Source organism: Syngnathus acus, chromosome 9 (assembly GCF_901709675.1).
Source record: "Syngnathus acus chromosome 9, fSynAcu1.2, whole genome shotgun sequence".
NCBI classification, from domain to species: domain Eukaryota; kingdom Metazoa; phylum Chordata; class Actinopteri; order Syngnathiformes; family Syngnathidae; genus Syngnathus; species Syngnathus acus.
Window position 1 is genome coordinate 5,866,513 of NC_051094.1, and position 27,128 is coordinate 5,893,640.

The window sequence follows — 27,128 nt, forward strand, 5'->3', positions numbered from 1 at the left end:
CTTCCAGTGACTCTCGAGTCGGAAAGTGCATGGTATTTGGTCTGGATCCAATGCGGTTGGGTCGCTCCGTGGGGCCTGTGATGACTCATTGATGAGGTTTGATGGACTTGAAAACCAATAAGTAGTAGGATCAAGCTGTTAATGATAAGCTCCCGACACACAGTGACAAAATACAACATACAAATGTGCCATCTTTGGGTCTTTATTTATAAGCAGTACAATTATGTGGTTTAAAATACGCTTTGAGTGAATGCTTGGTTCAGCTTGACATGCTACATTTTTAATACATATTTATAAAGCTTGCATACGGCACGGCATTTCGGCAGTGACTTGTCAACACTGACATTCAAATCCGTGCAGTCCGAGCCAGCTCTCTCTGGGGATTTTTTTTCGGCGCCTCGGTGAGGTGGATCTTTGATGTGTTTATTCATCAGTGCTTTTGTGTTGCGTTTGTGCGGTGGCAGCATTCCAGGCTCGGCCGTATGCGCCTATGACATGGCGGAGGTGGCCAACGCGTTCACCGGGCGCTTCAAAGAGCAAAAATCCCCAGACTCCACCTGGACGCCTTTTCCCGAAGAGAGGGTTCCCAAACCAAGGTAAAACCGAAGCTAATTAATCAGTGCGCTGACACATGCACACGCACACACACACTTCTGTCAATATAACATCTACCAAGTGTAAAAGAGTGTGCTATTTTCTTTTGTTGTTTATTTGTCGTTTGGTTAATCAATTGCGCAATGTCTGTTCATGAAGAAGAAGGAAAAAAAAAAATATATATAAATTTTATAATAAAAAATGAGTCATCCACCCATGACAGAACAAATGGTTAAGTCTCATTCATCTGTCTTTATGCCAATGCTTATGTCATGGCATCTTTGCAATATTTTGCTGTCAAAGAATTGTTTTTTTGCTGTTCATGTCACGATGGAACTCCCTAATACAGAGAATGCAAATGGTTCTGACCCTTGCATCTAACCGACTTAATAATTGCAATTTTTGATGGGCTATAAAATAGCTTGCTAACTAACAAAACGTGGGATAAATAGTAAATCAGGATGTTCACCATGTTCAGCTTTGTTTTTTTCGTTTTCTCAGAGAAATTCATTTTTGAGTTAACGTCTAAAACATTTTTCAACATGCTGATGAACAAACAACTTGTTTTTCTTATCAACGCAAACTAACACTCTGTTAATATCACACAATTAAGTCATTTTAAGTGGGTCTTTGCGTGTACAGTATTATGCGACCCCCATCAAAGAGGAGCTCCGCGTCGACAAATGAAGCATGAGATCGTTTTACAGATGGCCGCCTAATTCCACAGTCACTCAAGCCTAATCAATCTCCTGCTCGCTAATTAGCCGGCAAAGAGCTACTCTACTTTTCTTCACAAAAATGAACAGATTCACTACAAAGACCAAGGTTAAAGTCATCGCTTCCATGCAGTGCGTCCGTGTGTTTCCTTGCGCTTGAGTACGACTCCAAAGGCAGTTCCTCGGCGGCGAGCGTCTTATTGTGCAATTGAGCGTAGGTGTGAGCTAACCCTCTCTTCCCCTCAGGTCAAATAAAAATCAGACAGCCAGGCGGTTGTTTTTGCTGTGATTTATTTCATTTTCATCCTCTGGACCCTTTTATGTGACGGCAAACAGACGGCGGCGGGTTCATGGGCACCCACGGGTCCGGCCCCGCGGCAGACTGCTCTTCCATGTGTTAGCCTCCCTTCCGAACCATTTATACACTTCTCGTACGAAAGAAGTGTCTGTTTCCGTTCCGCTCCCCATATGTCTGCGCACATAAATGAAGCTGTATCAGCCACCATCTTTAGACAAACGCCTCACTATTAGCGACATTGAGAAAGCTGTGGTTGTCGTCCACTCAAATGTTAGCATTTGTCTGGTTTTGTGATGAAATTACATCAAAGTTGTCTTTAAAAAAAAACAAAAAAAGGTTTGTTCCCCCCACCCCCAATTTAGCCCCTTAATTGTGACATCTCAGATGTCTGCTTTTATGTTTGAACCCTTCAAATGTTTTTTTCATCAAGTGATATTTCTGGAGACTACGATCGGTCTTTGACTTGGTCTGGCTATGTTCCCGCTGTCTCGCAATGTCCTTTCATGTCTGTGCGGGACAGCTGAACCCCCTGCCCTAAGTTGCCAAGAAACAACTCAGTGAGCATAACGTTACATTCAAACCAAATTGTTGGCCTTAAGCCGGGCCACTTATTTTACTCCACGAGATCTGCCTAGCAACAATTAGCTGTGGCCATTTTTCTCTGTATAACGCAAGCTAGCTTTAAATCAAATAAAATACATTAGCATGTAATATTTTTTGAACTTTCTCTGCAAACGTGGAGTAATTATCTTGGATTTTTAACACACTTGTTGAATAAATTGCTTGAAACCAGCAACATACATTTGGTGATGCACTGGAGCAGTCAACAGATGTCCATTTAGCGGCCTAACTTGACATGAATGTCTAGACAGGCCATGACACGCAAACTTAACCATCTGACCTATGCAACCTAAACACCTCAACTTGGAGTTCACATGCTTAAGTCCGTAAGTGGGTGCCTGGCCCTTGCGTGTTTGCCACCTCATACTACTGGCTGAGAGTTCTGAGAGCGGGTGTGGATTTTATGGCGTGGCATCATATCAAAGACTTTGCTGTAAAAAATGTTTTACAGGCTCTCGAAGGTGAGATGCCTGCAAAGGGGAAGTGCTATCAAAAGCGGCGTCTCTTTTACAGCCATCTCACCTTCCCAGCGTAACGATATCAGATAGATGGTTTGTCACTTGAGCCTGTAACCAAAGAGAATTGGACACCACCTGTCCTCAAAGCCTCTCACACATAAGCTACAACCACGCAGTCAATTTAGTTTCATTACAAGACCTGTATCTGTCTAAGTCTGTTTGTTCAAATCTACTCAGATGACGTGACCATTCGTTGTCTAAAAAAAAAATCTGATCATTTTTTTCATCCCATTTGCAGGCCTGGCAGCTGCGCCGGCAGTCCATCTATGGAGAGGTACAAGGTCTCCAATGAGTTCCCCGATGACACGCTTAACTTTATCAAGATGCATCCCCTGATGGATGAGGCCGTGCCCTCCATCGCCAACCGGCCCTGGTTCCTCAAAACCATGGTTCGGTAAGTATTACGCACTCCGAAGCACGTTGTCATCTGAACCTCTTTGGAGCGGCGCAATAATTAGCTCAAGTGCTACTCTGAGATCATAGTCATTAAAATGCAGCACCACTAACACTATGGACCAGCTGGTGACCAGTTTTCAATGTTATGAGCTGCACCGTTCTCTTGTTCCCCCACAAGATCTCTGAGTAGTGTAATAAAGACAGTCAGTGATCTGTGTTTCCTTTGTGGTAAGTCAAATTAGGTTCAAATGTACAACTGTTTTGACTCAGGTAACCTCGGAATGGATAGGTATCAAGATAGTTTGCTAGCTGGCCAGCTAGCTAGCTCAATAGCTGGAGGTCCTCAGTGATAAATGGATAGGTAGGAAGATAGTTAGCTAGCTAGCCAGCTAGATAGCTAGAGGTCTTCAGATCTTTGGGTAGTTTGTCTTCAAATCTTTGGTTAGTCTTATTGTCCTTCTGTTTTTGTTTTTAACAATGTTTGTCGAGAAAATTTCGAGAAAGTCAGTGTTACCTAAAAGAACCAATTATTTTCATTTTTTGTGGACAGGACTCCATACTTCTGTTTCTCTATATACCTTATATAACAACTGAACTGGATTATATATGTAATACTCTTAAAATGTGTAAATTACTGTCCAAATCTAAAGACAGTGGTATATTTGAATCTCTCCAAAGACAACACATGCTTGATGAGGTTTTTTTTTTATACTCTATATTTTATCAGCAGTACATAATACAATCCCAAGATTTTTATTATTATTCTAATTGAATTGCTAAAGTGCTTGGCCTTTGACAAGCCTCACCGGTGATAGTAGCACGAAGCATATGAGCCGCATAAAGAATTCTTCCTGGCTTTTTGCAAGTTTTCCTCATCCTCATCGCACATCTTGCAGCGGTCTGACCTACATACCGTGGCTCAGTTTAGAATACGAACACTTATCATCAAGGTTAGAACTGTCAGCCTCTTTTCATCAACCCACTGTGATGAAAACGCACATCATTCTTTGGTTTTACATAATAACTGTTTTATTTCATTAGAAACGACGCTACGCCGAGCATGCGAGTTAGAGCCAGCGGTTAAAAGCCTTATGTAAGATGAAAAAAATAAGTGTCGTTGAGGCATGTGGAGAGAGCAGAGCTAGGTCTTTCATGATAGCTGTCAGTGTCTGTAGAATTCGGGTTTTATGACAAAGGAGTCATGTGAGACACATGAGACACACTGGAATCCACTACTGGAGTCCTGCAGCCTCAGCCGGTTGAGCACAATGAATCAAAAATGAGAAGATACAACAAGGAGTCGTCTCGATACAGGCACAACACGACATCCTTCATCCGTCCTTGAGACGGCGTTCTTTCTCTCTAATCAAATCCCACCAACGCCGGCCTCAGCTCCCAGCAGATCCTTGAATACATCGAAACCACATTTGCTCTTCAGACTACTGTTATTATTGATGTGATTAGGAGCTTCAAGCCGTTTAGGAGATGTTTAGACCAAATGCGTAGACGTCAAGGTTAAGAGGATGTCACCTATGATGTGATGTTAATGTTCATTTAGCCTGAAATTAATTTTCCATCTTGGATTTTTGGCATGATTTAATAACTTATAGGCGTGCACAGTGGGTATGATTACTTTATCGTGCATCTTACTTTGTCCTTGCAAGAGTCAGTGGACATTTTTTTTTATAAACGAAATCAATCAACAAGAGTATTCGGGCCCTGCTGTGAACAAGCCCGCTTTGGACTTCTGAGCTGCCTGATGAAAGGCACGCTGATTGATCCTGTGATCTTTGTGCAATATTGCATGCTTTCATTTTGATTGCGATAAATTAACCACAAACATCACGATGAAAGTGGTCTAGAAGAAAGAGGTGAGCGGTGAAACCTGCATTTTTTCTTTTTCCCGATGATCCTCTTCATTGCCATCTGTTGTTTTTTACAGAAGTGTTTTTTATCTAAGCTCGCGGCACATTGAACATCCCGACCAAGTATGATCGTGAATAAAGATCCACCAGACAGCGTGAACTGTCAGTATTTTGTGTTTCAGCTATCGCTTGACCCGCATTGTGGTGGACAGCGAAGCGGGCCCCCATAAGAACCACACCGTGGTCTTCCTGGGATCTGAGAAAGGCATTATCCTCAAATTCCTCGCAAAGATGAACAACGGCTTCCTGAACGACAGCTTGTTCCTGGAGGAACTCAACGTCTACAATCCCGACAAGTATGTTTCCTTTCTGTGTATTTCTACCGTTGCCAAGATATTAAGACATTATGCAATTTTGACAAACGCACGGATGTTCATATCTATTCCATACACAAGCATCCCCGATCGGATACTCCCCCCACCCCCGACCCAACTTCTGCAGTCGAGCCAAACAAGCAGATGGCTGCTCTATCATTTGAAAAAGAGTTTTTATCAGGTTACACTCTACCCAACCGCGGATCCTAAATTAAAGACATCAAGCCCAAGGCTCTGGATAACGTAGTTCTGCGGCCGGCGACCGCAGCAGCAGAGCCCAGCTCCTCCAAAACCCGCGGCTGATTAAAGGAAACACACATGCACGAGCTCACATGAGGTCCGTGTTTGTCTTCAGAGCCAGCCCGGTGAGCTCGTCTAATACACGACAAGGCTGCCAGTTCGCGTGCGTGCTGAGTACGGCTGCCGAGTGAAGAGTCATTGTGAATTTGGCATGTCAAAATGAACTCCAGCCGCATTTTGGACCCTGCCAAGGCAAATGTTTGGTGGTCGGGGAATGGATGAGGTTGAATGAGCAGCATTACCAACAGAGTGGGGGTAGAAATAACAGTGTTGATGATCACAGAGGTCATGGAAAGAATAGACTCCTTGCTGCTTTTAAACTGCTATTTTTAAACCTTTTGTGAAATGCAATCACAACAGTCCACATATTTATAGTCTGGCAAATGAAAAAGAACATTTTAGCCAATCAACATAGTGAAGAAAGCAATGGCTGGAAAAGGTAGTACAGCAGTAGGACAGAGACTTCCACCAAGGCGAAATATTTGATGGAAAATCATGACTCGCCAGCAAAGCTATGGTAAGCATTACAAAGTAGCTACCAACTGCTTAGAAAACACACTTCTGCTGGTTCTGCTGGGTCGCTGGCCTTTTTGGTCCCAATGCTAGCAGACTGTAACGGCAGAAAATTCCTCAATATAAACATTCGTCCAGCTCTGAAAAACATTTCACTTTGGCTTGAATTTTCATGGTCTAAGTACCTAGAAGTTAAAGTGAAAGATTTAAAAAATATAACATTTTGCTAAACTGGTCCAAATATGTTGTTTTACTGCAAAACGTTTGTTCATCTATGTAGCCCAGCGATATAAGGTGAAAGGCTAAATGCTCTCTCCCGGGGCACTTCAGTGATCTCAAGCTGAGTCTGCACGTACTCTAGACATCAGTCCACATTGCATCGAAAAATATATGCTTTTCAAAATAGCCATGTCCGTGCAGACGTGGTATTAGACAGCTGAGACTGGGGGGGGGAGGACTTGCCCAGACTTGACAGGGGCAGCTTTCAAGGTCGCCGCTGTTTGTTTCCCAACATACTGCGGCCATGTGACGTGCCTTATGGAGGGGATGAAGGGCAAAGCTCTGCCTCCTTCCCTCTCTCCCCCCTGTGTCTCCTTCCTGCACGGCCCTCTTTCACTCGCCACGCCGTTCCCCAGCTAGTCGAGCAGCGGCGGGCCGTCGGCCATCTGGCATCACTCGAGTACAGTGACTTTGCCCGCATTCTACCCTCTGGCTGGCGTTAGCTGGATCAGCACGCGCCCGATTGCCGAGCATTACCCAGTGTAGATGGACTCTAAGCTCTAATTGAGAATGTTAATGCGGCACCAAACACTGCAGGGGGGGAGGGGTTAATCCCGGGATGGGGAGAGGAAAGGATGGAGAGAAGGGATAGAACGAAAGATGCCGGGTACGCCCAACGGGATTACAGTGCGCCCCTTTGGGGACAAAGGAAATGGATGGCGGGGGATTGTGTTGTGGCTTTTACACTCAAGTGCTGCTCACCATCTGTTGTATCTATATCACTTCTCTTCATTCCAGCATTAGCTCATCGACCCCTGACTCGTCGTAATCGCACCCACTTTTTTATTTCATAAATGAGCAATTCAATTTTGTTTGGTTACTTAGCAACAAACTTGTCATTTGACTAAGAATGATGGCGTACCGATACTCCATTGCAGAGTTTTTCAACAGGGACTCTTGGGCCCTTGGAAATGCAATGTAGGTTTTATTGCAAAACCTTTTATTGCAAACTGCTGACTACGAGAGGAGATGACACAATGCTGATCAGTTCCTCTAATACCATACTGTATTTTTTTATTTGCCCTTATACTTCACATCGATAGGCTCTGCTCATCTCTACGTCTGCTGTTTGTCGTCTTTCCTGCAGGTGCAATATAGACGGCGTGGAAGACAAGCGCATCGTCGGCATTCAGATGGACGCCAAGGGTCACGCCCTGTGGGTGGCGTTCACTTCCTGTGTGGTTAAAGTGCCTCTGTCTCGCTGCGAAAGACACGGAAGATGCAAGAAGTGCGTTAAATAGCCGTGACAGCACAAGGACTCCCCCTCATATGAAAGCCCCCCCCCCCAAAACTAGCTATGCTAGTGTTTCTGGTACTGCAGAGATGAATGTCTTTTGTGTGTCACCCAGGTCCTGTATCGCCTCCAGGGACCCTTACTGTGGTTGGGTGTCGGAAGGAGCATGCAGACAAGTGATTGACAGCAAGTGAGTGGCTATTTAATAAGCTACAGATGAGAGAGACCAAGGGTTCATGTTGGCAAAAGCTTGCGACAACCTTACATGACCAAATTCAGAAAATAGGTGAGCCCTCAGTCGTGATTGGTTGATTGTTACTTGTGCTCTGAGCAACTGTTGACAGCAAGTAGCAAAATGGCCGCTTCCCTGAGCTGGATCAAAACTGGTGGGATCCTACCCTTAATTCTTACTCCACAAATGCAATATGAACCAGAATGTTGTGTTAAGACTAGTACGGGTACATGTAACATATTATTGTAAAGGAAAATTTGGACTTGACTTCCCCTTTAAGGTTTTGCCCAGTCCTGACAGGTCATTAAATCAGTCGTCCACTTCAACTCTCGTGAGTAAATTCTCCGATTCCTGAAACAATTCGGACCTTATTAAAATTGATGGGTGTATCATAACTGTTTTGTATTCATAAATTATTCAGTAGACTTGCAACAAAAGTCGTTTGAAGATTTTGGAAAATTGATCTGCCCGGGGTTAACTCCATCTCTCGGCCCAGTGCCAGCTGGGATTTGCTCCAATTCCTCGCAAGTGGTGCATGTAATAGATGGATGGAAATCATTTAAAATTAATGTGAGATAGAAAGTTATAGTTGGAATGAATACTTGGGTCGTCAGCTTCCTTTACTTCCAATTTGGGTTTAACAAGTGTTTTGCTCCAGTGAATTTGAATGCAATCCTTGCTGTATTGAAAGGCCATACAAGCGTTTTACAAGATTTCCAATCCGACGTTCCACCTTCTTTGTAATGCCTGGTAGCCTTCATCTTTGGTCTTGACGTCTCTGCGAGATTTCTAATTTTATGGTGTGTAAGTGCAATTTCCCTCAGCTGCAAAGGCTATTGGAGGGCCCAATGGAAGGAAAGTGCTGTACGCCACCCGGCCAAAGGCTGGCTGCATAGCCTGAGCAACACTTGATGGTCACGCTCACTGTAATTTTGTGGTGGTAGCTGGGACACAGAGCCCCATTATACTCTCTGAGCAAACAGCGGATTGAAGCTTTGTGGTGGGAAAAACTTTTTACACATGAAGTCACAACAAAAGGATCGGCGCTCCATTGGCTATTTGACATTGAATGAATGTGATCCCTGTGCTGGAAAATGATTAGCCTGGTGTGCCAATGCCACCAAAAGCGCACACACAAACACACAAAAAGTCACACCCATCCTGTTATTATTTTTGCCTTGCCGGCGTAAAGCTGTGATTGAAGGAGCCGACACTGGGCCAGTAATAGCGCAAACAATATGGCCTAGTTCCTCAGGGGGGGCTAGGATTTTTTTCCTTGGGCGGGGCACGTATATCTCAGATGCTCTGCAAAACAACTAAAACATTTTTTGATGAAGATTCATTATATGTTCCCTATGGGGAAGGTGTGGAAAGGTTGAAAAAGGTTCCCAGAAAAATCGTAAAATACCCCAAAGTCAATTATCTGGCCTGGCGTATATCAGTAGGGGGAGAATGCCCCCACGGCTCCCCCTCTAGCTCCGCCAGTGAATATGTCTATTATTTCCAGTCAGCTGTGAAAAGACAATGTTGCTATTTTCCAGGCGGAAAAAAGGGAAAAAAGGGCAGGTGATGAAACATCTAAGAAAAGCTGCTGCAATACTTTCTACCTCAACAAATGCTTTGACGGCAGGCTCTTTTGCGTCACGCTAGAAACCCGCAGCTCTGCCCCCAGCAGTTTTCAATGTCTTCAAAACATTATGGGGACACTTGTGGGTGGGGTGGGGTGGAAAAACTGGACATGTGAAACTCAGTTGCATTGTCCTGGCTTTTCTCAAAGGCACAAACATCTTTCAGCTCCTTGCTGAAAAATGTCAGTCTACAAGACTTCAGCCTCCGGTGTGAATACGTTGCTTGTCTGATGCACACAAAAGAGCCCACCAACACCAACAAGCAGTCTTTGCTGTATACAGGTGTCATCACATTCTGTTCCCTCACCCTCGAGAGGTTTCGCCAGCATGACGCCACTGGCCAGCTTTCACTGTTTAAAGAGCAAACACATTGAGCAGTGGGCATCGTGGGTGGCGTGTTAATTCATAATAATAACTTGCTGTACATAAAAAAAATCGGAATGAGGCGTGATTCCAGTCTAAAATTAATGTCAATAAATGAAATCCCAATCCTTAATATGCACGTTTTGGGAGTTATTTAGTGTAGGTCCACTATGTTCCCACCAGCATGTCCTTTCATGGCCCTGTGGGAGAGAAAACTTCTCCGCCCCAAGTTGTTGAGGAAACAACAAAGTGAGTGTTAAGGGCCCACAAATTCTGCATAGCAACAAGCAGCTGTGCAACTATGCTATTGTTTATTTTATCATAAGACGGCACCGGTGTCATACTGTCCTGCATAGGTCTTATAAGCATGATGAAATATGTGTCAGACAGTATTTTTTTTGTTCAAGGTCTATGACTATTTTGAAAAGCTCGACATAAACTCGATGCATATTATGATTAATGCATCAACCACTATCTCCACGCATTAATTATCTTTTATTCAAAAAACACAATAAAAAGTCATTTTGTTGGTTTTTAGGTCGAAAAAAACCTTTAGCGGTACCAATGTATGTTTTGTTGTGTTTTTTAGGGTAACAGTGATCTTATGAATGCGTCCAATAAATTTTGCCTAGCAACAAGTGGCCTCACCAGTGTTGTATGTCTCCCTCTGTAAAAACAGCACTGCTGTCCAATAACAACGCTTAAGAAAACACCATTCGGCACAGATGCTTAGATGGGGGTCAGGGTTTACAGCAACCGTGAGGAAATCTGGTGCTTAAAAACTGCTGGCAAGGCTCTCAAGTTGAGAAATGCTGCTGGTGACTGAAATATTGTTGTGGTTTGAAAGGGCCAATAGAAATTTCCACGACTTGACAGTGATGGTGAAAGTCTGTTTGTTATTCTCCGTGAACCTCTTCATACTTTTTCCTTGTAAGTTTTAACGTTAGTTTCGGGATTGGGGGTGCAGCAGGCGGATCTTCATGCAGTAATTGTAAGCATGGGGCGAGTGAGGAAGATGGGCGGCAGGAGGAGGATTGTGAGAAGCTATCATGCGTGACTATGATCCTGCTTGACAGTTGGTCCGCTCTGTTTCACAGATCTCCTGCCTACTTGGTGGTCTTTCAGCCTGAAAACAGGTCTCTGTGCAGATTGCAGCAGAAAATAGCATCTCCAAAACCTCCCCACGCCAGCCCTTTACTTCACCCCTTGTGTGTCATGTGATGGCACTCAGGGCTCGGCTACACCTCAGTGCACTGCCCTTGGCCCGTGTGATTGCAAGGCCTCATATCTGAACACATTGTGGTTAAGAAGAGAAAATAAAATAGTTGAAATCTACACTTGGGTAAAAGTAGAAGTATCTTAACAGAAGAAAACTTGGGAGTCAGTGGCACCTTTAGTCAAAGTCAAAGTCAGCTTTATTGTCAATCCCTTCATATGTCAAGACTTTAGTTGCAGAAAGCTTGTGAAAAGGTCTGCAGAACTTTATTTGGGAGCGCTAGCTAGCGTTAAACCGTTTTTTACCATTCCACTTTTTCTGCGTGAATATAAGGTTGACCTGAGTCGCACTTAGACGTTTGACAACTTAAACGTTATCTGGTGTCATTTTAAATTACTAAGTGTAATTATTACTACAATTATTACTAAGCCCATTCCTACCACTAGTGATTCGTTAGTTAGCTAGCAAACTACTCCACCCTGAAAATTCCATCTTCCCTAGATACTAGAATTTACAGAATGGCTTGGTGTCATTTCCGCTTAGTAGTTCTGGTATTTTCCTCAAACAATTTCATTTTGCAGTAGAATTTTTGTCATGAGCAATTCAGTTGCTACCCCCAGATTGCCAATTATGGATTTATTTTCTTTCGCATCCATGTTTCCTTCGTGGTAACCCTTGTCTTGAGACCTTCAGGGTGCCTGCTAGGTGTTCTTTGATGGCCTTCCAGTTAAAGCCCTCCTGCCGCTTTTGCCGAAGAATTCTTAGAAATCCGCCCCGTTGGAAGGATGCTTTTGTTGTTGTTTTCCCGATGCGATGTGACTCGGATCGCACCGGCTCTTGGCCTGCTTCCCACTGCTGACCATGATGTCTCTGTTCCCCGCAGATCCGCCTTTGAGCAGGACGTGGAGCATGGTAACACAGATGGCCTGGGAGACTGCCAAAGTAAGCAGGCCCTTTTTCACTCTCTCACATCTTTCCTTTTTCACGACCTTAGCCATCCCATAATACGCACGCACGCACTGTATGCTAACTCACCCTCTATCCTCTGTTTCCGTCTTTGCTGCCGTCACCTTTTTCCCTCCCCCCATCTGTTCCGCCCTCACAATCCTCTCTTTCAGCATCTTCCATCCATCTGCCCTATTCTCTCTCGTCCCACACTCCACTCCGCTCCTCCCGCCGACTCACCCCGGCATTTTTACTCCCCTCGGTCAGTCGAGTTCTGTGCCCTGTGGCGCCAAGACTGTCTTCCTTCTTGCACACTGTCACACAAACATTCAGTGCCACAGTAAGAAAAGGATTTTGCTTGTGTATGCGCACAAAAACAGGGCACAGAACTCTCAACCCAATTAGCCAGCCTCAAACAAGAGGGGAGGAATCACACATTGTATACTCGACATTTCCCTTTCCTGGTTAGCTTGAATTCACAGCCATGATACATTTCTTATTTCTACGTGTTCTTGTTAAGACTTCAGTCAGAATTCATCCACAGAGTTAAAGACTAAATTAGGTTCATAACTGGGCATTTTTCCGATAAAAAAAAGCCTCACTGGATTTCAGCAAGTTTGTTAGCCGCAGCACACGCTTCTAAAATAATGTCTCACCACAAAACACTCCACAAACATGGTGGACACGATGGCAAAGGTATTTTGGTTTAATTTTAAAGCAGTACAGCTAAGGCTTTCTTTTTTTAACACTCAGTCGTTCTCTCGTGAGCGTATAATAAAATTTAATGCTAACAGTCTAAAAAACAACACATGAGCAAATGACTAGCATCAGTGTTGCAAAAGCATCTTTAGGACCCGCAATAACATACTTTTTCTTATTTTTCCTTCTACTTTCAGATACCTTCGTGGCACTGAATGGTAAGTACCCACATTTACCGTAAAAAGGCACTCAAATGAACGAGAGCCACATTTTATCTCGTGCGCCGTTTAAGTCCGGCCACACCTCTTCATCTCCTTGATGACTTATTCCCTCTCAAGGAAATAAAAACTCCTCCCACCTGTAAAGACGGGTTATTAACGGCCGTGTGTTTAATTACATTTATGTCGTTCCTTCTTTTTGATAGACATTCCTTCCGGTTATAAAGGTAATGAAACACTCCATCATGACCAGTCCATTTCACCCCAACCACAACCCGTGGCATCCCCCCCCCCCTCCTCGTGCGCCCCCCCCCCTCCCACCCCGTGGCCCCGCTAAAAGAATTAGAAATAGGAACATCTTTAATCATAATTCTGATTTGATTAGCTCGATTAGATCCTGTCATCCTGGATGTTAACACCCCCTCCCTCCCCTCTACAATTGCATCGATTAGCCCTGACCTTTGCAGCGCTAATTGGATGGATCTGCTTGTTGGTGGTTAAAGGCCTTGATGGTTAACAAATGCAGCGCTTGAGGAACACGACAGGCGTCAACAGAGAGGAGGAAACACGGCGTGGATTAGCTCTGATTAGATGAAAAGTCATCTTATCAAACAGACATGCAAAACAAATGCACTTTTCAAGCAAACGTGCTCCTCTCAAGATATTACTTTCACAATTGAGGAAAAAAAAAAAACTTTTCGAAGGGCGAAATTATATATATTGATTAATCCAAATATTATAATATCCATTCAAAGAAATGCAGCACTAGCGCCCCATCATGCGGCTGCACCCCCACTGTGATCTCCCCTGATGCTGGAGGTCCATGGTCACGGAAAATAAATCGATGCCCATAAACACATAAGCACGCACTTTACAACACACAAACACGGCACCCTCTTCTTTCAGTGACCATGCGGGAGCTTAATATGGCATTGAAGATGAATAAATGCCTCCTCTCCACTCTTCCCTTCTTTACTCAGGAGTAGACATGGTCGCCTTGCTTTTAATCTGTGGCGAGTGAAAAAGAGAGAGGGTGCGCATCCTTCGGCAGTTTACACCCCCCCCCCCCCCCCCCCCCCTCTCTCTCTGTATGTGTGTCATCTGCCTGAATTGCACTTCCCCTGGCGGTGAGGGAATGAATTATAAAATAGGCCTGTCACACTAATCTCTCAGCCTTGGGCCAATAGTTAAATAAATCATTTTAATGATTGCCACGCCACACGGAGGAGGAAGAGGAGGAGGCTCTGGATGGTGTCGAGAGGGTGTGTGCTAGTTTTACCAGCAGCTTTGCGATCATCCCAGCCGCTAACTCAGCCCCTTCTTCAAACACCAGCGTAAACACACAGTGAAACATACTGCTGTCACCTCCGTGGTAAAAATCAGTGAGCTGAGCCCCACAAAAGCTTCATTCTATTAAGGGATATGCGAGACCGCTGCCAAATTGAGAAGGACGGCTTAAGTGGGCACGTCACATGCTAATGTGATTAGCCTGCTTTGAAAGTCAACAGCAGAGAAAGCTCACATTTGTGATACTTTTTTCATGCTTGTGAATAGAGTAAACCTTCAGTTAGCTACTTCCTTACACGTGGTTGAGACAGATGTAAAGAAAATATCATCTTCACAACTTTAAAGCTTCTTACTTGCTCACAAATAATGGAGAGTGATATTTTGTGGATTGTAGACCTCCACCAAGGCTGAAACGTCATTCAAAAGAAAGAAGCCTTTCCCACCTGATAAAATGCGTTAAATAAAAAAATATCAAACACATTAAAAGTTGGCCCAATTATTGTTCTTCAAAATATGCAACCTAACAAAATAAATCAACAAAATAAAGCAAGTGTGATTTTTATGTTATTTAGATCACCACCAAATTCATTGATCCTTGTCTATCCAGTCTTTTTTTTTTCATATAAAAACTTGCGTTGGCCCACTTCCCCCACCCCTCCACAAAATCCCGTTGGCTCAGTAATGAGTGCATTATTCTGCTTACAAACAAGCAAACAAGAATGGGTTGAGCGCATCCCATCGTCAAGGCCAAACAATCTAAATTTAGCTCGGCACAACAAAGCAGAATTGAACATTAATATTCAGATGCCATTCACTGCTGAATATGGCAAAATGCAGCAATGGTAAAATCAACAAACAGATTTGAGCGAAGCAGTGAGGCCAAAGGGAATCAATCCCCCAACATCTCCAAATGAACTCAAAAGTTAGTGACAGAACCATATATTGAAAAAAAAAAGTGCGCTAGTGTGCATTGACAGCGTTAGAAGCGCTTCTCAACGATTGGCGAAAAGTTGCTCGACGGGAGCGCCGCAGAGAAGGAAAGTCAGCATGTCGTCATCCTTCCTCTGAAAGGTGCGAACCCTCCGGTGAGGCTGGAGAAATGTGATTATACTCTGACAGGCCCAGTGGAGCTTTGACATGAAGAGAAGGACATGACAATGTGGAGAGACACATTTACTAATGAGTTGCTCACGGGTCTCCGGGGGGGAATCACTTTGTTGCCTCTTGTAGCCAAGCAGCTGTCCTTGGATGTTTTTGGGATCGCAGTGATGAGTGCGTGCACGTATATGTGCGTGGGTGCGCAGTTTTCACAAAAAGTTCAGCATAATTTCAGCTTTCAGATGAAATTTTAGGACGAGTATTTTTTTTTCTCTTGGATTCCCTAGTTATTATTATTATTAATATTAGTTTATTATTATTACTATTATTATTATTATTACTATTATTATTATTATTATTTAGTAATATTATGTATTATTATTATTATTATATCTCTGCACTTTTTGTGAGTCGCCTCCCTCGGCAAAGCGAGCTCCCGGTTAACCTGTGTTGTGTCTGGCAGGCCGCCGTCACCACCATCACTACCACACCCTGTCACTCCCCACGCCGGCCCTACCCGAGGCCGCCGAGGGCCCCCTGGGCCGGGGCCGCATGGTGGAGCATAAGGTGCCCCCCATGAGTTCAGACACGGGAGAGGAGCCCTACATGGCCGTACCCTCTCAGACTCAGCCCGAAGTCGATGGTAAGCCTTGGAACGCAACACATGCTCTCGGTCCGCTGTCACCTGTGGCAGGGGGGGGGGGGGGGGAGGGGGCTCGTGTAATTGAGATTTACCGCTTCATGGCTGCTTCCAGCTGACGAGGTGTACAGATCGCTTTGTCTCAAGCTGACAAATGACTTTACCCTTAAAAAAAACACAGTAGACAAACACATTCAACGCTCATTAGGATGCACACACGGAGACAGTCACGCGTTCGCCCCGTGGGATCAGATTTATCATCCCCCGACTCTTCGTGTTCCACAAGAGATGTAATATCCAGGCCATTACACCGCCGATGTATTTATTTCCTGCCGGAAATGGCTGGAGTGTCATCTGTGTCTTGGTGACATGACATTGAACGCCCTTAAAAACCTGCCTGACGCTGCGTCACCTCAAGGACGGCTCGCTGGAAGCTTGGCTGGCAGTGAGTGAGGTTAATCTGTTTGTCCTTAATAAGGTTATCAGCGTTAACCCCAAAAAATATATTGTTTACGAAATAAAAAAAAAGTAGTTTACAGTGCTATACTTAATTACTTTTTTTTCTTCTTAAAAATGTTGCATTAGATTAAAACACTAAAATGACTAAAAATGACTCTGAAGGGTACAGGTTGACATTTATCGCAATCTTGGACATCCCAAATGATGACTTTGCCTACCTAGGAAAAATATATAAATGCCATCCCACATGAATAAATCGGTATTATTGGGGCGGGCGTAAGTTGCCAAATGTCAGCTGGAAGCAGCGAGCGGAAGCCAGACAGCATGCGTTCAGCGCATCGTGTTGTCATTACCTGAGCAGGTGTGTCACTGGAGCTGTGCCTTTAAGAGTCACACACGTATGATGATGAGCTCATTCACTGCCATCGTGGGTATTGACGTCTATAGCCGTCGATGGCAGCGAATGAGTTAAATGGGGGGGGGGGGATAACTTTGGGTTGGCTCCAGTTCAGCATTCTCAGGTAATGACACCCAGGCCTCCTCACCTTTCCAAACAAGCTTCTTATATGATTCATTTTTTATTCTTATTTGATATGGCACTTTTTTGTTTTGCTCTGTTTTATTCCAGCTCTTGAATATTTCATTTCTCCGTACGACTCAGCTGCAGTGATCTTTGTTTGAGTTGCTTTTCTGTGAGCAATGCTGGATATGTTTGCATGGCTTCAAGTCACATCTTTTGTTGCTGTTAGTTTTTCAGCTATTTATACGTATTTGACTTTTTTTTTTCCAGCTTTGATGGTATTACGCACAGATTTGCCTGAGTGCAGCTTAACGCGTCTCAGCATGGCAAATCGAGCACCGCAGTCTACGTTGTTCATTTCCCGCCCTGCCCATCCTGTCTTCTCTTCTTTCCTGTTGCCCTTCAGCTAACAGCTGTACTGTGAAAAACTTCAGCCAACTCTCTCTGAAAAACTCCTGTCAAAGCGAGAAACTTTTCAATGTGCTGGGGAAAAAAAAAAAAAAGAGACACCAACCAGGCTGCTGCAGGAGAAATAAGGAAAACATGACACTAGCCATTATATTAGGTACAGCTTGAGAGATCTGAGATTGACTGGGTGACTTTAGTGACTTGGACTAAAATGGATGTCAAATGACTCAATTTGTGTCAGTAAAAACAGCCATTCATACGAAATACTCAAAATCCAAAGATTTTGGAATTTGGCAGGAAGCCAGAGCCACACAGGCACAGGGAGAACATGCAAACTTCTCACAGGAAGGCTCCAGCACTGATTTGTACCTCCAACCAAGTACAAACAGCAAGTTCTAAGTATTGCAACAGGGTAGAATAATTTAAAAGATGCTAATAGGTGCAGCACAATTTCCTTCTGGATCAATAAACTTTCTAGCTATTTACCATGTATATTATTGTGCTGGTAATTTGCTGAGGTGTGTGAGCGTTTATTGTCATGAATCTCATTACATTGCGCAAGAGCAGCACATTCAGCGTTTCAATATCAGCTCTGTTAACATGATCCCATTTTAGGATATAGAAGAAGTACAATTAATATTTACTCTGCGTCATAGTTGTAAGGTTCTGGCTTCCAATCTGTGAGGAGCTTCACGTTCTCCTCAGCGGTTTTCTACATGCACTGCATCTTCTTCCCCCATAACGCACACGTTATGTTCATAGAAGTTTCTAGATTGTTTACAATGCGGATGGTTGTTTTTACGTACGTGACTCATGATTGGCTGGCACAAACTGAATGTGAGTGTAGAACAATGTAAATGGTAAAAAGTTTTCCAGTCAAATGTATCAGTTCCTATCAGGAGCGCTTCTCAAGATAATTTGGCGCTTTAAAGAAATTAATCCCCCAACTCTTTTTTTCCATTTGCAGCGGAGACGTTGCAGGATCTTATCTCCTAATGAATATTATTATTAGGCCAAAGCCGCTACTGTAATTAAACAGGCGCCGCAAAGTGAGGAGTATTAACAAGCCGGCGGCGCGGCGTTCGTTATCTGCTGCTTCAGTCGGGTGGGGGGGGCTAACCGTATCTCAGTGGCTTTTTTTTTTCACAGTACATTTGCACTTTCTTTGTCTGTCTGTCTATCACAACAAGCCCCGACGACCCTCTCGCCTCAAACCACGCCCACCGAACACCTCGCCATCTCCTGCCACTGTGACCCTCCCTGCATCCAACAGGGATGGCATGTTCCAAGGCTGTACCTTTTTAAAAATGATTCCTCAACCAATTTATGAATACCCCAATCCCACCCCCCTCCTCATTCATTCCTGCTCCTGCCCTGGTCGACTGTCTCCTCTCCAACAAGACTCATATCTCTTCTCTTGTCTAAATGAACCCCCCCCTCCCCTTTTGGCTCTCTTCCCTTTTCTTCCTGTCAGCCTCCTCCCCGTCCCCGTCCACTTTCCTCAGCCCGACCTGTAGCCGCCACTGTGTTGCTCCAATTTATGGCTTCATTACAGCAGCTATCCGCGGGAGACAGACGAGGGTGAAAGAGGGAGGCAAGCTAGACGACAGGGGCAGGAGACATGGGAAATAAGAGAGTGGCGCAAAAGCAACATGCATGATGAGGATTTATTTAACAAGAAGGACAATCACGGAGAGGTGAGGTAAAAGAAAAAGACAGCCGAAGAGCAAAGGGGAAATAGAATTACGCAAAGGTAGAGCGAGTTTCAGAAAGGAAAAGATGTCCATGCTTTTTTTGTAAGCGGGAGTCAAGTTGACAAACAAGGCTTACACTAGAAGAAAAAAAATGAAAGCCATTACAAGCCCATTGCATTGACAAATTGACAATTTCTTTCATTCAGTAAACAATCTCTCCACATTGAAATGATTACTGAACGCTAATGCATTGAATAAAACGTCATGACTTGATATCAAATGCAGGCTGCTGATAGTTGTTGGCGAGATTACGACCTTGCTCACATTGAGATGTTATTTTTCACTTCAACCAAAGCCGGCCGAAGGAGCATCGCTGCTCCGGACGTCAATCTCAAAGGTTAGAAGCCAGGAATGAGCGCTGACAGATCTTCTTGTGATGCACCGTGCTCGCAATAACGCCAACGCGCAACTCTAACCCTCGGCAGACCACAGATTCTTTGCAAATAAGATATGAATATTGTAAGAAAGAATCGCTATTGGACAGCTCTCAGTGGAGTTTGAGTATATTTCCACAATAGATGAAGTCGAGCACATTTAAAAAAAATAAATTTGGATAACTGAGTAACAACATTAAATAGAAAAAAAGTCCATTAAATAGGCATCATTTAACATGTTTATTTATTAAAATAGTTATATTCAAATGATTCAAAGCTTCACAATTGCTTAATACACAATTTCTTTTCTACCTTTTTCTCAGAATTGTTTTGTGTCATGTCCAAATCGGCTTGCAACGTGATTGAACATTTCCAAACATGTTAGATGCATTTAGATTCTCAAAGTGAAAAAATAAATGAGCACAGAAGCTGCTGTCGGCCACAGCTCACACTCGCGCGCCACCGGGCCTCTCGGTAGTCCTAGTCAATCTTGCTTTTTAATGTTCAAAAGCTCAGTGTGTGCGTGCGTGCGTGCGTGCGTGCGGAGCAGCAGGTGAATAATCGGCTCGCCGTGACTCATAGCAGAAACAGAGGACGCGATGTTTTGCCGACGTTACGCACTTCCTCTACTGACGCAAGCAGCAATTTCCTCCCCTGATTAGCTCATTGTTCTCTTCACGCTGGCTAATTGTCGCAGCTAGCATTATCGTTTGTATGTTTTGCTTCTTGTTCACCTTCTTCCTCAAACACAGGCTTGTGCTCTCTTTTGGTTCACCGTGTAAGACGGGGTTCAGGCACTAATACAAAGTGATGAGTGCAGACCATCATGAAAAACATGGAGACATTAGTAAATTGAAACTGCGCAATTAAAAGATCAGGCCTTTAAATATAAACATCTCATCAGTGGGCCGTCTTTCATTTGGAATAACAACACTACTGTGAGTGCCTCTTAATGTGTATGCATAAGCTTTAATTGGATCATTAAAGAAGCAATATGTCGGAAGTTGAAAGGATACCAACGTGAAAAGCATTTGAACGACATACTCGCTTGTTGAAGAATAATAGTGTTTATGTTGTTGCCATGGCTGCTCTTACATAAAAGACATAAAAAAACTGTCCATTTTTATTCATAACTTCCACATGAGAGCTGAAATATGATGGGGGCCCTTAAGCGACGCCGTTGCTTTAAATAGCAACATCTGTCAGTATTTCAATAATAATGGGCCTTTTTGAAATAATGGCTTCTTTCTTCAGAGCATCAAGCTCTGCGGACCTTTCGGCTGGATAACGATCAATACCCCGCCATGTCTGAGTTTGAAGTGTTAAGTAAAAGGTTTGTGGCAACCCCATCAACCCATTGTGATGCGTCTCCACCTTGAAGCATTTTCCCAGAGTTGGAACAAAGAGCAGTTGTGTGGCTTCAAGTCAGCCGGAGCAGCGCCTGACAGCAGTACCAATATATGTTTGACACCCACTAACCAAGGCTGTTTTGACTGCAAGGAATACATATCAGATGATCCGGAGATATGTGTATGGAATGTGGGGATGTTGAATCTATGGGGTCTTTCACATTTTAAAATCAAAAACACAAATCAGATTGTCTCTCCGAACCACGCTTATCATTTAAAAAGTTGACTATTCATAAAAAGAGGCCAGGAACCGAGCAACATTTCCAACAGTCGTCTGTTATGTCTCTTTGATCACGGGAAACACTTTGTCAAATGAAAGCCGGAGGTCTTCAAAGTTTTTCTTTCTCAGGAAGTGTGCGAGCGAATGTCCTGTGATCCAGAGAATGAAAGCATTTAGTTTTAGACCCCCCAAAAAGTCAGGCAGGAAGAGGCATGCAGTGGAGGTTAAACAAGGCATTAACCTCCCCAAGACCACAACAAAGCGTCACTGTCGGCCTTCTTCAATTAAGTGTTTGACCAGAGTGACTCATTGCCCTCTGACCTCCAAATGCTGAGAGTGAAGGTCGGTCTCAATGTCGGGACAAATGGGAACAAAGGCAGATGAAGCCGGTCATATTTAGCAAACATTTCAAGAACATGAGAGGATTTGCTATTATCTTTTGTTGACTAGAAATATTGTCACTATTCTGAAAAGAACCTGAATAGAAAGTATTTGATATTTCAATTCAAAACTAATCAATAAAAGAAAAGATATTTATTCAAAAATAAATGAAAAATATTACCAACAAAATAAAAACAAGCACATATTCAATGACATGAAAACAATAAATGTATTATTTTAAAAATGAAATAAAAGCTACAAAAATATTTAAAATCACAGAAAGTAAAGTATTAAAAAAAAAATCAAATAGACCTTATTTAAAACGAATACAATATTTTACAAATAAAATAAAAAAACACCAAAATAAATTTTGATTTATCTTTAATTTAGAAATAGGAGTGTCAAGTAGTTTAAAGTTAAAAAAAAAAAAAAGGCGGGTCTGATAAAACTGCTGTGCTGAACCCCCAAATCTCCCCCACCACCACAAACAAGTCCCTTTAGGGTCACTGACTGAAACCGTATCCACTTGAAGCTAGAGATACGGCTTCTCTATATTCACTGCAAAAGATGACGAATCACAAAGTTCACAACGGAAGCTTGGCAGAGGTTGCATTTTGTGTCTTCAAACATCAGCCACTGAGATGGAAAGCAGATGTTAGCTCCGAGCTCGGCTTTGTTCTCCACCTTAGATAACGCCGCGCACGCTATCTCCTCGGCCGGGCGCGTCCATGTTTTGTCTGGCGAAAATGTTTAGTTAAGCTCCCGGTGAAGTATGACCAAGGCGCACGTCATCGTCACCTCGTAAAAAAGACAGGGCAAGGATGTGTTTACAATCGTCCTCCTGCTAGATCTTCTATTGTGACGCTGGCCTGCTCTTGAGTTCACTTCACAGAGCAGGCTCGTGCTTTTGGGCTGTATTAAAACTCACAGACAGTGAAATTATTTTTAAAATATGTATTTAAATATTGGCGCCGGTGCTCAATGTGTGCACGTTGGACGAGTGGCTACCTGTTTTCCACCGGCCCCCTTGTCCGTGATGTCACAGCACGTTGGATTTGGCATCCAATCGGCTTTATTCGTAATGAATTCTCTTAATTTGATCAGATTGGATGGCACTTTATGAAATGTCAGCCATGCATCCAAGAAGAAGAAAAAAAAAAACGGCTTCTGGTACATTTGGGCCTTCTTTTTTCCCATTCATATCCTTTTTCATTTTGGCAGATGTTTTCTTTTTTCTTCTTATCGTGGATTTTAAATGTGAATCAGGCTCAACAAAACACGCTGAGATTGGATTTAAGGAGGGGAATATTAAATATGGCTGCCGAAAGCAATTTCAGAAGGTGTTTACTCGCAATAGGATAAAGCATTTTTCATTTGCATGTTTGTTATGAGACCGCTAATCTATTTAGGTTTTTAATTCAGTATCATTTTCTGTCCTTTTGGGGGTTTAGTCCAATTACACATAATGACCCGAAACCCTTTTTTTCTTCAGAAAGCTGCAGTAGCCATTTCTTGCTATTTCTTTGACTGACAATGAGGGAAATGAATGCACAAGGAATCAATCATTATATTTATTTTTCTTATGTAATATGTTTTTGTACAAAATAGCCACGTTTGGTGGGGCTGTTACATTAAACCCAAAATGTTGGGTTGGTCCCTTTTTGAGCCAATTTGGGTTATTTTTTGTCCCAACTGTTTTTGGAGTGATAGTAGCATTTTGTAAATAGTTGTTGGATAGCAGAAATGGCACACTTTAGATTTTCGATCAAGTCAGATTTTAAGGACACCAGACATTTATTGGCATGTTCCACTCTGCCTGGAGGAGTTGTTTGTGCTGCAGTCTGAATCTGAGGTCCGAGTTGATGTATAGCAGGAGTTTTGGGTTGTTACGCTCCAATTGGATTTCAAGGCGTGAATATGCTCTCTCTGCAGGCGTGATCCGCGAGAGCTACCAGAAGGGTCGCGACCAGCTGGTTCCCGTCACCCTGTTGGCCATCGCCGTCATCCTGGCGTTTGCCATGGGCGCCATCTTTTCCGGCATCATTGTTTACTGCGTTTGCGACCACCGGCGGCGAGACTTGGACCTGCCCGGCCGCAAGGACAAGGACAATCACCACCTGCACTCTCGCCGGGGCTCCATGAACAGCGTGACCAAACTGACGGGTCTGTTTGAGACGCAGGCCAAAGACGGCCGACCCGAGGCCATTCTGACGCCTTTGATGCACAACGGGCGACTCACGCCCAACGGAAAGATGCTCATCAAAGCCGACCAGCACCACCTGGACCTCACCGCTCTGCCGACGCCCGAGTCCACACCCATGCAGCCGCGCCGCAAGCCCAGCCGGGGCAGCCGCGAGTGGGAACGTAACCAGAACCTCATCAACGCTTGCACCAAGGACATGGCGTCCATAGGCTCCCCTGTCATCTCGGACCTGCCCTTGAGGGCGTCCCCGGGACACATCCCCAGCGTGGTGGTGCTGCCTCTGCCGCAGCACCAGCACCAGCTCCCCCCTCACCTGCAGCAGTCCTACCAGCACGAGTACGTCGAGCAGCCGCACCCCAGCGACCTCGGCGTGAGCCTCGTGGACGACCAGGGCGCCACCCTGGAGTACAAGACGGTGAAGAACGGCCACCACAATCTCACCATGGTGGGTCCGGACGGGGTGCTGCCGCCCCGTGTGCCCCAACGGGAAGCTTCGCTCACCATCCCGCCGGCGGTGCCGCAAATGGGCAAGCGCCTCGAGGTGCACTCGTCCGTCTACGGCCTCCGGAAAGGCTCGTCATCTTCCGCCTCGGGCTCGTCCGGCCTCAAGAAGCACAACACCAACTCGTCCAACTCCTCCCATTTGGCGAGGCACCAGAGCTTCAACCGCGTGGAGACACCACCCCCCGCGCCCCAGCGGGTGGACTCTATACAAATGACAGCGCAGGGCATATCTCTGTCGCGGCAGCCAGGCATGAGCTCCTACGGTTCGCTGCCCCGTGGAGGCATCAAGCACCTCAAGCCCGACGTCCCCCCAAAACCGTCCATTGTGTCGCTTTCCACAAAGGTGAAGTCCAGCGACGGCTGCACATAGTCTGACGGGGGTCTTTCGGACTACGCGATAATTTTTTTGTTTGGGTGTACAGTACGGTTGGTCATGTGACACAGTTTTTTTAAGAAAACCCTTTCTTTTATACAAACGTGTAAATAACAACAAGCGGGGTGGAACAATTGCTACAGAGACAAGAGGACACCCCGACAATTTGATCTGTGTAGCATGGACAAGTGGGGGCTTTCTTGATCTCTACCAGGACAAAATGGATTCAGGTGGGCAAGGGGGAACCGGGTGGGGTTTTTTGAGTGTACAGTACATTTAGGGCCCGCTGACCCGAAGACTGGAAATACGCTTCAGCTGCCTGTTGGAATACTGTGAAAAGCCTCCAAGTGTTACAGCAATCAAACCGCCGCCTGGACTGGCCCGGACCAGAAAAATCCTCCCGTTTCACTGAACACTTGACTGCTAATACTAATAGCGCGTTGTATTTATTTTTTATGAAGTGCTTTTGAAGAGAAAAAAAAAAAGACTTTGTAGGATCATCAATGAGAGAGGGCAGAAAGATCTTTTTAATATGAATTAATCAAGTGTGATTGAAAAAAAAAATACAACAACACATATTTAAAGTCATTAAACTGGAGCCAGTAGATTTTTTTTTCTTAATGACTTAAAGGTGAGGAAGAGAAGATATTTATTTACAGTGTGCCACAACGGACTTTTACTGTCATAGACCATTTAATTTAAAAGGAATATTTCCCCTTTTCCATCCATGTGCGTGTGTGTGCTTACGTGTGAGAGAGAGAGTCAGTAACGCCGCTCCTGATTGGCTATGTCATATCAAGAATCTTTTTTTAAACCCCTCCCCACATGTAAATTTGTGCCTTACACCCTCAAGTAGTAACAATGTTTTCTTCGATAGTTGTTAACTTGTAGTGTTTTTACTTTTTCTTACGTCATGTTTCCCTGATTTGATAAAAATTCAATTAAAGAATGTAGATGTTATTGTTGTAATTCTGCTCCCCTACACACACAACCACAAACATCTATGTTGTCAACTGTGCCATAAATGAGCTTTTGTTTTGTGTGTCCACCGCGACGTCATTGTTGTCGTGTTTTTCCACATTTGTGTTTTCTACAATTGTACAATTGTAAGGCGGTGGCACGACCGATTGACTGACACATTTGTTACGCGAGTGCACTGCTAGCAGTTAGCATAGCGTTAGCAACCCGAGCTAACCTGGTAGTGACACTAAACGGGGCTTCTTGAGTCACATTAAACAGGCTGGTTCCTGTGAAGACAATGAAAAAAAACGTGACCTAATAATAATACAACGCCCCATTTTGTAAGGCGAGTTTGTAGTGCAAAGTTAACTAATCTACCCTTACGTTATCTGTCATTTTTTGAGCTGTCCCCACACTTAAATCAACAAAGCACTCTTTTAGTGTTATCTGTGTAGATAGGTGAATGTTTTATTGAACTGTTATTTTTTTCCCCCAAAGCCAATTTTGTCTCAAATCGCAACCCACTTGAGAAAGACTTGGGACTAGTGATGCTGCATTCAAGGCTGCTGGAAATTTGGATTGAAAGGTGGCCTGTGACTATGCTAAGACAGTCTATGATTTGTTTGTTTCCTTCTTTAAAAATACATTTGACCCAAAAGCGCTTGCGGTTGGTTGATGACCAGCCCAAAGTCTTCTGGAATAAGCTCCTGCTCCTAAATGCAGTATGCTACAGCTTTGCAGGTTCCTGTGCCCCCCTGACAAGAACCATCAAGTCAAAAATGTTTCAAGTGGTCACAAGCAGAATGTGACAACTCGAGGATGTGCTCATGTGCACATTCTGTGTTAAGTTTTTGAATCTAGTTTATGAGGTCCAATCGGCCAGTGAGGTTCTCTGGTGTGTGTGTGCCTTGTCGTCTCTCTCCCATCCCCCGATAACACGCAAAGCGCAGTGACCGGACGATGACGTGACCTTTGTGAGCTTGTAAAATATTGTGACGTCACACGTTTTTTGCCCTGTTTTTCCACCTCCTTAACATCTGATTCACAACTTAATGTATGTTGTAAAGGAATAAAAAAAGACTTTAATTTAATGCAAAATGTAATTTAAAAAGAAGAAAAAAAATAAATTCTTGTCATGAAGTCCTTGACTTTTTTGCCCTGCATGTCTCTGAACGAGGTGCTTTTTTATGCTTGTTTTGATATTTATTTTGTTGAAGATAGCATACTTGATGAATAATTAGGAAAATTGTGCAGCCTTTCACTTTACAAACTAAAGATTGAAATCTTGCTCTTAAATAATCATCATCACATTAAACAGAACAGATTAACTCAAATATGTAGCATCAAATTATAATTGTAAAATATTACTAAATTAGTTTTTTTCCTCTTTTGTTTTATTTTTCTATAGACATATGTTTTCTATTCATTTCCTTTATATTATTACATGATAGCTCTATAGCCGGTTAGCTAGCTAGCTAGGTACTGACGGAGATGTGTAGATACTTTAATAATTACATCTATTGTCCTAG

General features: G+C 43.7%; 1 protein-coding gene across 3 annotated transcripts in view; it reads left to right on the forward strand.

Moving 5' to 3' along the window:
• Positions 1-26,747, forward strand: part of sema6a (sema domain, transmembrane domain (TM), and cytoplasmic domain, (semaphorin) 6A) — an 83,151-nt gene extending 56,404 nt beyond the window's left edge. Inside the window, exons 11-20 of one of the 3 annotated variants that reach the window (XM_037260023.1) lie at positions 465-596; positions 2,986-3,141; positions 5,191-5,364; positions 7,562-7,702; positions 7,824-7,898; positions 12,031-12,089; positions 12,989-13,009; positions 13,216-13,236; positions 15,858-16,037; positions 23,492-26,747. In XM_037260023.1, the coding sequence (XP_037115918.1) occupies positions 465-596; positions 2,986-3,141; positions 5,191-5,364; positions 7,562-7,702; positions 7,824-7,898; positions 12,031-12,089; positions 12,989-13,009; positions 13,216-13,236; positions 15,858-16,037; positions 23,492-24,636 (2,104 nt within the window). In that variant the 3' untranslated portion in view covers positions 24,637-26,747. The remainder of the gene's footprint in view (positions 1-464; positions 597-2,985; positions 3,142-5,190; positions 5,365-7,561; positions 7,703-7,823; positions 7,899-12,030; positions 12,090-12,988; positions 13,010-13,215; positions 13,237-15,857; positions 16,038-23,491) is intronic. The other 2 variants (XM_037260025.1, XM_037260026.1) reach the window with 2 other exon arrangements.
• Positions 26,748-27,128: the final 381 nt, after the last annotated feature.